The 13357-nt window shown below is 44.5% G+C and overlaps 1 protein-coding gene across 1 annotated transcript; it reads left to right on the forward strand.

Moving 5' to 3' along the window:
* The first annotated feature begins 2097 nt into the window (after positions 1-2097).
* LOC106865476 lies at positions 2098-5561 on the forward strand. The gene is made up of 3 exons (XM_014895535.2): positions 2098-3028; positions 3518-3595; positions 5134-5561. Exons 1-3 carry the CDS (start codon positions 2965-2967, stop codon positions 5337-5339), a joined length of 348 nt encoding a protein of 115 aa, XP_014751021.1. The 5' UTR covers positions 2098-2964; the 3' UTR covers positions 5340-5561.
* The last annotated feature ends 7796 nt before the right edge of the window (positions 5562-13357 follow it).

Raw genomic sequence — 13357 nt, forward strand, 5'->3', positions numbered from 1 at the left:
ACATTCCAAAGACTTCCTTTCACCACTCGTTTTCGTCTTTACGAGTACACATTCATGACATTTGGCCTCACCAATACTTCATCAACCTTCTACCGTCTCTTCAACTTTGTCTTTTTGGAATATCTCAACATTCTTGGTGGTCCTCTTCAACGGTGTTCTCGACAACTCCAATCCGAAGAAATCTTGCTGAAGATCTATTTCTTGTTCTATCCAATCTTTTTGCACCACCTCTCTACCTTTGTAAATTCCAATAGTTAAGTTGCTCGATTCACCTATTCATGTACAAAGCTGATAGTTTGGATGCGAGATGGATTGGCCCCCATATCGACCACTCTTATTATTCGCTCTTGTTATGTTGGATCGATGGATCAGTGTGTGGCTTACACTTTAGGTAAATTCCGGCTTCCTGAAGTTCTAACTTCTACAAGGTCGCCTTCCTTTCGCTATTATCTTCAAGAAGGATAAGTGTTTCCTTTGGACCTCACAGTGCGATGAGTTTCCATATCTTGAAAGATAAACTTCCTAACCCACAGTTTTCCTAGAATTGTAACCTAACTCTGATACTCTTCTCTAGTTCTACCTCTTTTAGACTCTTCAGCTCTTTTGGGATCTTTTGAGATGTTTCTCACTAAGGTCTAGGCGCCATTCTCTTCCAAGATCATAAATAAGTTGTGGCGTATGCGTCTCGCCAACTTCGTTTTCACGAACACACTACTATCCGACTCATGATCTTGAATTCTTGCACTTGTTTCTTTCTCTCAAAGTCTAGTGACATTACTTGCTCGGCAACCGTTGTGAAATCTTTTTCGAGAACCAAAGCCTCAAGTATGTTTTCACCACATGATCTTAATCTCAGACCGTGATGCTGAATTGAGAACATCGAAGACTTTGTTTTGACAATTTCACACTTCGGGCAAAGCTATTGTTATGGCTGACGCCTTAGTCGCAATTCTTTTTGCAACAACTTCATGTTTTAAGGTTTGTCAACCTGCTCTCCATGAGGAATTTGTGAAACTGAACCTTGAACTCATTCCACAAGGTTATCTTGCCGACTTGATTGTTATGTCAATGTTGGAAGACAAAATTCGGAATGCTCCATTTTTTGTTTCTCCTTGCCCATAAGCTCATTTACCGTTGGCAACTCCAAGTCCAAGAGTCTCACGATTGATGACAAAGGGACTGTGTTCTTTGAGGATGCATCGTTGTTCCTAATCATCAAGGTCTTCGAGAATTGTCTCAAAGAAGCTCATGACACTCCTCTCGCTTTTCACCAAGTTGCACTAAAATCAAGACATTAGTTTTGGTATATGCACCATGTGGTCAATCTTTTCTTCGTGTTACTTTGTTGTGAGGTGCACATCGTTCAGGTACCAAGAACAAGTTCGCTCCACGATACATTCACCTTTTGAAGTTTCTTCTTTGCTTCAACCTTCCTCCAACCTCTCTAAGGTGCACGTTGTGTTTCGCGTGTCCTATGCTCTGCTTCGCGTCTATATCTAGTCCTTGACCTTCTTATCCAGAGCGTTTGGTTCACATCCTTCGTGAAGCCGAATGTCTTTCTTTGACAAGACCGTCAGCCTCTTCAAGGACAAGCGTCGCAACGTGAAGATCATCGTTGGACCGAGTATTCCACATCCTTCCCTTCCTTCTTTTGGAATCTCGGGACGCGATTCCTTTGAGTGGGAGAGAGTTGTAACAGCCTGAGACCAACCATTTTCCTTTTAAGCCGTTTAGGACTGTTTTGTAATTTAATTATTGTCATCATCTTGTCATGCTCATGTCATCATCGATATATTGCCATGTCATTAGCATCATGTCACATGAAACCATATTCATTTGCATAAAGCTATTGTTTCATGTGCTTGCCTTTTTCGTGAGTTTGCTAAAGCCTAAAATTATTTTTGTAGAAGACCTAATTTGGTTTAACAAAATAAATCTGGGTTTAATTAGACCTCCCTCTTGTCTCTTATTTTTATTGTGAAAACTAATCTTGCAAAATCTGTATTTTGGTTTGCGGCTTTTGTTGGGCCTAAAGCCAGCCCATTAATCCAAACCCTAACCCTACCTTTTTAATCCCCTCTCCCTTTTCTTTTTCTTTTTCTTTCTCCCCTTTTTCCTCCAAGCCGCCGCTGCCAGCATCTCTTCTTCTTCCTCTTTTCTTCTTCCTCCCGAAGCCAGCTTCCCTTGCCTGATCTCCCCGCTGCCTCCTCCCATGGCCGGTCGCCCTCGCTCCCCGTGCCTCGCCGTGCGCCCTCCTCTCCCCGCACCCTCTCTCTCCCGGCTGCTGCTCGTGCCGCAAGCCTCACGCGCGCCACCACCTGCCGCTCGCCCGAGCTCCCTCTTCCCGTCGACCCCTGCCGTCGCCTCCACCGGCGCCTCCCCTTCCACTGAGCGCCGCCTGCCTTGCTCCCTTGTCCGCCTCCACGTGCGCCGCCCGTCCAGCCATCTTGCCCGCGGCTCTCCACCACGCCGGCGACCACCTGCCCGCGCGCGCCATGCCGCCTCTCCCCGTCATCCGCAACCACCTCGCCGGCCGCTCCGCCTCCCTCTTCCGAGCGCCTCCATCTCCCCTGCGCTGCCCTCGCCTGCTGCTCGCTGCTGGGTGCCACCGGCCGCAGGCCCGAAGCAGCTCCCTCCTCCTTGGCCCATCTTCTCCAGCCCGCAGACCCAAGACAAGCAGGCCCGTGCCCTCTTTCCCTTGTTGTTTTTCTTTCTTTTTCCTGAAATTGCTGCCTGACGTGTGGGCCCTGCTGGTCAGCGCCTCCGTGTCCTTGCTGTGTGCTACTGTTCGCTTGTCATCGCTCCGTGTCGAGTTGCCTCGGTGCTGCGTCCACATGTGGCTGCTGCCGCACTTCGTCGACACCGAGGAGACCAACATCGCCTCGAACCCCGGAGACGGAGCCATGAACAACTACGACCACGACAAATGAACGACTACATCGTGTACCCGACTACGACGACTACATGTACGACTACCTCGATATACGTCGACTACTTCCTCTACAACGCGACGCCGCACGTGTCCAAGGTATAACGAGCGATCGTCCCGTGAACCGACCATTCTTCGGCGTAGACCCGTAGGTTGCGATCAATGACATCCATGTGTTGTATGAGATGCCCGTGATTGTATCGATAGTATCGATAGTTGCAGGTACCTTGTTGCCGTTGGTATGTGCAGTCCCGACCTAGTCGGATCTTTGTGTTGTTCTTGTTTTAAAGCATGCATCGCACCTATCCATGTCATTCTCATGCATGATAATACAATTATAATATTGTTGTGCGTAGTTAATCCTTTGAACTCTATTCCTTGGATATGGAGTTGTATAGATGCTATGCATAGAGTATTCGGACTCCATTTAACTTGGTAGTGGTATATCGGATTTACTTTTGGAGTCCTTAATATGTCATGCATCATTCCTATGTCACGCATCATTCTTTGATTGCGCATATTAATTACCATGTGTATCGTGTATGCTTACTTTCCTTTTATGTGGTGTATTTGCTTCTTCCTCGCCAGTCTTCGGTTCCGACGACGACTATGCTTGTGTTCTTCTTCCAGCATTCTTGCTCAATTCCGGGCAATTGAGTACTTCAGGCAAGCAGCCCTTCCTTGACCATGTTGTTTATACCCAATGCCTCTCTCTCATTCTTGCACTAAGTTACGTTCTCAGTCTTGTCACGATGCCTCTAGGATTGCATAGCTTTTTAGCCAGCTCTACTCAAATGCCTTTGTCTTGTTACTTGTCCTATTACCATGTCACATGTTTGCTTGTTGCCCTAGTTCTTGGTCATTACATGTCATGCTTAGGTTGCGAGTCTAGTGTCCTTACTTTGGGGTTCCACAATTGCTACATCCACATGCTACTTCCTGTATTTAAATTGCAAATGTTAAACTATGATATGATATTTAACTGTAACAAGGCAACGATGGGAGGCCGTGCTCTAGCGCACTGGTGATTTGTTCCATTTGCGCCGACCTAAGGACTGAGTTCTCGTTTTCGCCGATCCAAGAAACTTTGCGCTAACCGCTCGTGGGAGAAGATATGGCTTCCCCCTCGACTTAGTACTTGATCCTCAGCTCTTCCAGGGGCCACATAGTTCGGGCGTTCCATTTGGCATATCGCATATACACTGGTGTTGTGTTGGAGACTTGTTGGTGACTTTGCATTCATATAAGATTGCGGCGCTAGTCTGGAGTGGTCATCCTGCGGGCTCTGAACCGCTACCAGCTGTCCTCGCAACTCTTGAGTCCGTATGACGCTTCGGCCGGGCTCTCGTTTCGGATAGACTCAGTTGGGTGGTCATTACTTGATCATAGAGAACTTAATCATTTTAATCAACTGAATCTCATAAACTTGAGTAGTAATTAGCCTAATCAAGGATATGCTTAAAACTGCTTAAGTAGTGTCATTTGGATTGCTTCCTCACAGGGTGTTGACGGGGTGATATGAGGATTCTGTTGTTTGGTGTTTAGTAAATAGGTTAATCACCTTACACCTTGGTAGACGCTTCTCTTCCTCTCATTAGACGTTGTTATTAGAGTGTCTCTCCAGATATTAATGCTGCCGCATAATCCCACCATATTTATCCATCCTTTGAGGCTTGTTGCATATTTAGTTTAGTTCTCCCCGTAAGTCTTGCGAGTACTTTGTACTCAGTTGCTTTGCAACGTTGTTTTCTTTAGAGGTTCCAGCAGAGCAGGTGAGCCGCTAGCTTCTTCGTGGAGCACACGTTGGATTCGATGTTTAGCCAGGAGATCCAGATCAGGGTTCTGAGACTCGTGGCGGGTTTCCTTCCAGCTTCCAACCTCGTCAGGCCATGCTATATTCTTGTCCGTACTCGGGCATAATTCGACTTCCGCTGATGTAATGATGTAATGTTAGGACATGTGTCCTCTCTTTGTAATAATTGTTATTCTGCTGCCTTGTATGAGCTTTGTAATTACTCTCTTCTGTAGAGTTTTGGTAATGATATTCCTGTTGCAAAACCCTGCGATGAGCACGTTAATGCATGTTTGTATTGAAGTGTTTATCGTAGGTTAAGAACCTAAGGCTTGAATTATGTAAAGGTTAGCAATTTGGGGCTAAATTGCATAATTTTGGTCCCGGGGTCTTACATGCATTTTGAACTCAGTGGGCCTGCCTAGCTCTCCTGTGTCCGATGTTGAGAACTTTGAGAGTTGGAGGAGCACCCATGGAGATTGGAACCGGAATGATGGTCATCTTCCCTCTCCGGTGCGTGGTGATGAAGAAGATGAGGATGACGATGATGAAGTGCCTGTTGCCGAGGGAAGTGAAGAGGAGGCCGAGGAAGTCACTGATGATGATTTCTCCGAGTGATGTGTTTGTTTCTCTCTTGATATGATTCTTCCCTTTTTGGTGTCTTGATGCCAAAGGGGGGGAGTGTAGTTTTGAGGAAGAGTTTAGGGCCTCGAGGATTTGCATGGTTTAGTCACAAGCTCATTCTTAGTGATGGAGTTTTTATATGCTTGTGCTACTTATCTAGTTTGTTGAACTATCTTGTTTGATAAGTGTAACATCCCAAAATTTCAAACCTGTACATGTGCATTGCATCCATGAGCATCATGCCACAATTGCATGTTTGAATTCAAATTTTGAATCACAAAAGGCTTTAAGAGATTTTGTTTACATCCCTGTAACCTTTGGATTTTCAAACCAATAGGGTTGATGTATAAAAAGGGTTTAATGCATATATAAGCTATCCCATAATTTTTGGTTAACTATTTGGAGTTGAAAAAGTATTTTATTCAAACAGATATATATAGCCCTAAAGTCATTTATAGGGCAAATGTATTTTTATATATTTTATTTTGAAGAGAAACTACTTCCAAAAGTTGTATCATGGTAGAACATGATTTTACAAATTTTCTGGAATTTATTTGGACCAATTTGGAGTTCAAACACAAAAGATATCAAAGAAATGAGAAAAACAGAAAAAGAAAAGGCCTAAAAGAAAAAAAAAAGGATAAACCGGACCGGCCTGGCCAAAATGGGCCGAATCGGCCCAGTTCGACCGCGCCCGACCGGCCCAGACCGCCCGGTCCGCGCGCGCGCGCCCGCAGTCGCTGACAGGTGGGGTCCACCTGTCAGCTGCGTCTTCCCCGAAGGAAAGCGCCGCCGGTCACGCGCGCGATTTCCGGCCGCCGTCCCCGCGCGCCCGCCGCCGCAATCTCCTCCTCCGGCCTTCCATTTTCATGCCCGAGCACGCCTTTATAACCCCCGCGACCTCCTCTCTCTTTCCCCCTTGTTTCCCCATCCAATCGCGCCGCCAGGCTGCCCCGATTTCTCGCCGGAGCCCGACCGCGCCGCCCGCCCGTCCTCGTCCTCGGCGCCGACCCCGACCGTCCCCGACCGCGCCCCGTCTCCGCCGTGCCGCGCCGCGCCTCCTCGTGTCTTCCCCGTCGCGCCCACGTCGCCGGAGCGTCCCCGCGCCGCCGTCCGCCGACCGCGCCACCCGCTCGTCCCGTCCTAGGCGCCGACCCGCGCCGCCCGAGCCCACGCCGACCACGGCCCCGTCTCCGCCGTGCCGCGCCGTCATCGCCCATCACTTCCCCGTCGCGCCCCGACGCCGGAGCACCCCCGTGCCGCCGCCGGTTTCCGTCGCCGGAACCCTAACCCGCCGGTGAGCTTCCCCCCGATCGATCTCGTCCGTCCATCCATCTCCAACGGTGTAGATTAGATCGTCCTTATTCATTTAAACCGAACCGGTACCAACGAATAGGAATGCGCCACGTGGCACCCGAGTTATAAAATAAAAATGTAATTTTATTTCCCCGGAATTAATAAAAGGCACTTTTGCAGATAGGCCCCTGTAACTTCAAATGATGATAACTTTAAATCTGTTTGGCCAAATTTAGTGATCCACACCTTTTTGGAATCCTTAGGAAGTGTAGAATCTTTTGGCACTGTCCAATTTCAAATTTGAATATTTGAATCACATTCAAATTACAGATTAGTGTTTTATGCCATTTAAATCATAACTAATTATTTAGAAGTCCTGTTTGAATGAAACCAGTGCCCAAAATTTTGTTTTAATGTCCTCTGTCCAATGGGGCAGAGAAATAAATATTTTGAATTAAATTGTTTTGCAGATGCAAATAAAACCTCAATTTAGGATTTAAACCCTAGCTTTGGCTTTTGCTTAAAAAACCTAATTACATGTGTTTAATTCTCAAGGCATTGGATCAGCAGATCACCCAAATAAAATAAACCAAACTCATGTCACATGTTTTGCATTGCATCATGACATACGTATTTTTTTGCTTGTATGGTGTGTTTATGTATGTGTATGTTTGCTTGATTGTATAGTTTTCTCGGAGAGCGAACTGTGTGACTGTGAAGAGTGTTTGAATACCAACTACTATCGAGGCAAGTTCACTTTGATCATTTACCCATTATTTTATTGTGCACTAGATTTTATTAGTTGCATTGTCAGGATTATTATTGTATCTATGCTAGCTATGATCTGTCCTAGTAGTATAGGATACCTTTGCATGACTTCACCACCAATTGCCATTGTAGTAGTAAAATGCTATGCTTTGATAATATACGAGGGTGGTATTATTACAATGTGATACTATTGAAATTACAATATGATTTTCCTAGTGTATGGCAAAACAAGTAATTCAATGAACCGTCCTGGGTGGGCTGCTTTGAGTTTTCAGATGTCGTGACGCTAGGTCCATTTCTATGGGGCCCGCTGAGTCGTCTCTCCGTGTGATTCGGGAGCGTCCATGGTCGTCTCCCCGTGCGATTCGTGGAGCGCCTGCGTCACAATGTGGGATGCCACCCGGGGTAACCAGAGACTGGACTAGTTTCCTGTTTAGTAGCTTCCAGTACAACCACATGGTATTATGGGCTCTGCCAGGATGGATGTAAGAAATATGAACCTGGATCCGAGGTGACATCGGTATGTAGCAGTGTAGGTTGGAACGCGTCCCTCAGGTGGTTTGGGGGAATATGTTCTAAAAATTCCTGTAATCGATGCCGTTGCTACTCTACCCTGAGGACAGCAAGGGATTAACACGTCGATTTCTTGTGGGTAAAGTGTACCACCTCTCGAGAGTGTCAAACTAAGTACTTAGCCGTGTCCCCGGTTACGGACAATTATGAGCAACTAGATATTGGAGCTGTAAGGAAAGTCTCACTCATTCCAATTTCATAATAAAACGAATGGATTGAACTGGGTAGGAGCATTGATGTTTCTACTCAATGTGCCTAGGTTAATAGGAGCATGGGTGTTTCTATCCCGTGTCCAATAGAATTCAAAACTATTTGTCTAAAAATGATAGGTTTTGAATAATGATGCTTTTATGCAAAATGGCCAAACCCCACTTAGCCAAACTGTGCATGTACTTGGTAGGTCCTTTATAACTCTAGTGAGCTTGCCAATACATTCAAATGTATTGACCACGTAGTGGCTGCAATTAATAATGCAGGTGAAACTGACGAAGAGTGAGGGTCGTCGATATTTCTCTGAGTCATGTGCTTACATTCCAACATGCTCTCTCCTCTGGGAGTAGATAAGGCCTTTTTCTCTACTTTTCCGCTGCAGCTTCGTGATACCTTGTTATCATGGTTTTGAACATTATTTGTTTATGCTGGCCTAGGAGGTCATGCAAGTTTGTAAGTACTATTTAAGTTCTGGATGATACGATGTAATAAAGTACTTTTGACCTTTGTATGTTGGTATTACATCTTGAACTGTGTGTGCTAGTGAGTCGATCCAGGGACTAGCACAAGTAAGCACAGAGATTGAACCCTTGGCGAAGGGGGGATCGCTTCAATAAGTCGTTGTAGGCTTCATTCAATGTTGTTATGCCTTGTGGAGGTATGCTCTATTTTTTTCTTACCAATGAATCCTACATATCCTTGTGGAGCTTTTAGTGAATCATCTTTAAACCTTTGCGAATGAGTTATTGGTTTATAAAATCTAGGGGGAGTGTTGATCCTAGTGTATGTGCACTTTGCATGTCAAGCAAGTCTAATTAGTGCATACATCTAGGGGGAGCCCGTCTACATTTTATATTCCATGCATCAAGTCTTAATTGATTATTCTTTATGCAAATCTTTGTGTTCTCATCATTCACCAAAAGGGGCGAGATTGAAAGGGCATTTCTCTCCTAAATGGTTTTGGTGGTGATGACAACGTGTTTTGTGATCTAATCTTGTGCTAAGCATTTCAGGGTTTAAAAAGAACTCGACACAAGATGATTTGTGGACGCTCAAAAAGGAAAGAAGCATAGTGATGTTTAGCGGTTTTTTCGGTTGATTTGAGTCGTAGGACATCCGTACTATTAAGAAGGGATCCACAAGGGAAGGTAACGGGTGAATCAATTTCACGTACACATCTACACCAAATTGCACCCACTAAAAAGCCTACCCAATAAGGTGTGAGAAGAAACAAATTTTCAGAGTCTGTTCTGGCTTTCCTGGTTCACAGGCGGCGGAAGTTTCGGATGAACTTCCGCCCGAACCTCCGGGTGCTCTCTGTTAGTCCCGGAGGAATTTGCGGAACTTCTGGCCGCCTATCCAGCGGAAGTTCCGGCCTATCCCGACCAGTGCCTAACGGCTCGATTTTTGGGGACCCCATTTATATACCCCTTCATCCCCAACGAGTAAAACGTTGAAGCAAGCAGCCAAGAACACCACCTCTCACCCCAAGAACACCTCAAGCTTAAATCTCCAAGATCTCCCTCCCTAGCCACTCATATCTAGGGTTTCACTAAGTCAAAAAGTTGATTCTCCTTGTTTTCTTTGTGGATTTCGTTTCTTTTGGGTTGTTGGGAACCCTAGACGAAAGCGGTCACGTCGAGCTCTCCCTTGGGGATTGGGGAGCTCGGGGCTTGGATTGGGAGCCTCCGATTGAGTTGTGCAGTTTGCCCCGGTCAAGTTTGTAAGGGTTCGGCGTTCGCCCTCAAGGAAGCCATTAATGGAACTCACCTCACCTTTGTGGTGTTGTGAGAGCTCATCCCACCTTTGTGGTGTTGTGAGTTGGAGAATAGAGTGAGCCTTCGTGGCGTCTCTACCTTTGTGGTAGAGCACTCCTCCAAATGGAGACGTACACCGATCCCAATAGGTGGAACTCCGGTGAAATCTTTGTCTCCGCGTGTGGTATCTTTTCCCCTTTACATTTTTGCTATCTATTGTTGCTTCGGTTATTGCATTTCATACTAGGGTTGCATTCACTTTAGAGAATCTACTAAACCCTAGGATTAAGTGTTTGTATCTTTCAAGAAAAGAAAATAAAAGTAAAATTTGTTAGTCGCCTATTCACCCCCCCTCTAGTCGACCATACCGATCTTTCAGTCTCCCCCTGCTCATTTTCTTCTGAAATTCCAATTTAGTAAAGAATGTACCGCCACTGTGATGCAGTCGCAGCATATCTGTTGCCATGGATACACTATTTCGTTTCGGTGTTGGTCCCGTGATTACAGAGCTGAAAAATCAGAGTTACCATTTAGTATTACCATGAGTCTCGATGGCCTCCCAGAAGATGCACGCGAGGTTGCATTTGTTGGGAACGTAGTTAACAGTCTAGGTGGTGAATTTGTAGAGTTTGTTAGCCCGATTGACCAACGATGTATAAGACTGAGAGTGTGGACACAGAATCCATCAGATATCCCAAAGATGTTACGAATCGAGATACCTGAACCTATGGGACCGCCAATTCCCCCGTTGGACAACGAAGACGAAATACAGTTCATGGAAGAATTTGATCCTCCACCGACAGTCCAATTATCGAGACGTGCACTCACATTTCAAGTATCCATATCCACGAAGTAATAGACCGATTTCCACTACTTACTGATGGCCCGGGACCAATGACAAGGGCCTCTTCTTCAGATTCAGATTCAGACTATGCAAATTTCAACGGAGGGTCACCGGGTGAACGCGATGTTACTCGTGTCCACAAGTTTCCCTGCTTCGTAGGTATCATGGATGGCTCAGCTCCGCCAAACGAAAGAACAAATCCATGCTAGTAACAGCGAAATAGTAAGCCTTATCTGAAATATATTTTCATTGATGAATCCTAAGTCAAGGCAATTGTTATAGTTTGTCAGCATCGCAGCCTGTCATTAGTCGTGCGTCTTATGCAATAAGAACTTAACTAAATCATGAACTATGTGCGTCGTGCTGTAATTTAAAATGACACATTTTACTTCATGCAGCATGCTCTTGTTTACATTTAGTCATGTATCCTAAATCTAAATAGCAATCATGTGCAATTGCAGACCTTTCACTTACGAATTGTTCTATTAATCATGATATATTTCTGCTCTTTAACTCTTCGTTGCTTGAAATCTTGATTAAAGGACGTAGATGCTGACAATAAACCGAATGAACTATATATTAATTGTATTTTTTACGACCCAAATATTGAAGAATTAACTATTGCTGTGATTCTCTGACACCACCACAGATGTAATCAACCAGAGGAACTAAGCGCTGGCTTTCAGGCACGACTCCAACCGTTTTTGCTTGTAAGACAGTTTTAATGGTAGATATAACCATTGTCCAGTGATAACTATGCGATTTAACAAAACACAAAATAGGCACATGTTAAAAAAAAGGATAGATATTGTGATTGTACAGGTCATTATTTCAGTCGATTGTGCGCAGCCAAACAAGTTAAGCAATAAAAATGCCACCACATATAGCACATAGAAGTGTTACCACATATAAAAACAAACCGTTACAAGGCAACAACCTAGATGGTGCCAACAGTAGGCTAGACAACATATCCTGCTGTCACCACATAAAAACAAGCTACTACAAAGCAACAATTCAAATTGTGCCAACAGTAGGCTAAACAACATGTCTTTAAATAATACATGACAGCAACGCACGGCTAAACTAATTGCCACGAACACTATCCCGAAGCTAATGAGAAACCACGTGATAAACTCCTTTTATTGAAGAGAAACTAAATGCGTCAAATAAATCCGAAACGACAAACTACCACGAAGCCATCGAACATAACCACATTGCCCATCGCCATCATTGCACACACGTAGATCACGTACTGTATTTCAGCAAGAGACCTGAGGAAGCAAAAAAATAAAATAAAAAGATCAACAATTAAGCATGACCAGACGATGGTAAGGTGTTCAACAATTGTAACCTAAGAACCTACGTGACAGTACCTCTATGAAGTGGAACCAGACGGCTTGCCGAAGAGTTTTTTCTGAGCATCTATTTTACCCACAGAAAACCGAGGCCTACTCCTGAATACATTCACTCATATTAAGGAGTAAATAGAGAAGGGTATAAATTAATAATAGCATCCCAGAGTATAAATTAATAATAGCATCCCTGTAAGGAACAAAGATAAAGAAACCTCTTATTTCTACTCTTGTCTCCAGATTTAGAGGTGGTCATATCAGGAATCTCGTCTGCATTATCGCCTTCACCCTCATCGCTCACAACAGTCTGTACAGAGCAAGCACTACCAATAAAATTAAATGCGATTTGAACTAACAATTTGCATCAACAAAAGAAAACAAACTTAATACCTGTGAGTCTGTAGGAGGTGTATTACCAACCACAGATTGCTCCACAAACGCCTCCCGAGAGCCAAGCAGCTCAGCATTGAAAGGCTCCTCTTCAGACTGCACAACTGAAGAACAACAGAAAGATTCCGGTCAAAAAAAAAGAACAACAGAAAGACAAATATGCAAATAAAAAACGGAGACACACCTAGAAATCACACATTTAGAGAAAAATGAAAGGAAATAACAAGGATCCCAACCCTATTTACTCGTAGAATCACAGGTTTCTTTAGCCCCTAAACCAGACACAAATTGAGTAAACACCATACCACCCTCAGGATAGAATTTTAGAGCCTGAAATGATATGTTATCCCTTCGAAAAGAATAACGTGAAACAGCTAAATCGACAACATAATTCCTGCCCATTAGGGAAGCAATCTTTGATGCGACACCGGACTCAAGAGCATAAGAATGTGCCACTAATACATCAGCAGGTTTTCCAAGAAGCTCCTCTGCAAACTGACCGAAGAAAACCATCTCAATATTGGCGCCGGCATCGGACCCCAAAAGAACCAATTTGTACCTAAGCCATGTCACACAATCAGACAGGCAATAGATCCATTCACGAACAATATCAACTGCAAATAATGTGAACAATCACCAAACCTGGGACTCGCTGTGCGATTACTACAATTGGTATTAGTGCAGCGGAAACTGTCGCCTTCTTCCACAGCTTTAGACGTACAGATGTCACAAGATAAAAACCACCAAGACTGTCCATCGGCAACTGCATCGATATGTACCTTGCATCTAAAAACCTTATTCTAAAAAGAAATGATGATCTTG

This window comes from Brachypodium distachyon, chromosome 5, assembly GCF_000005505.3.
Source record: "Brachypodium distachyon strain Bd21 chromosome 5, Brachypodium_distachyon_v3.0, whole genome shotgun sequence".
Taxonomy (NCBI): Eukaryota; Viridiplantae; Streptophyta; class Magnoliopsida; order Poales; family Poaceae; genus Brachypodium; species Brachypodium distachyon.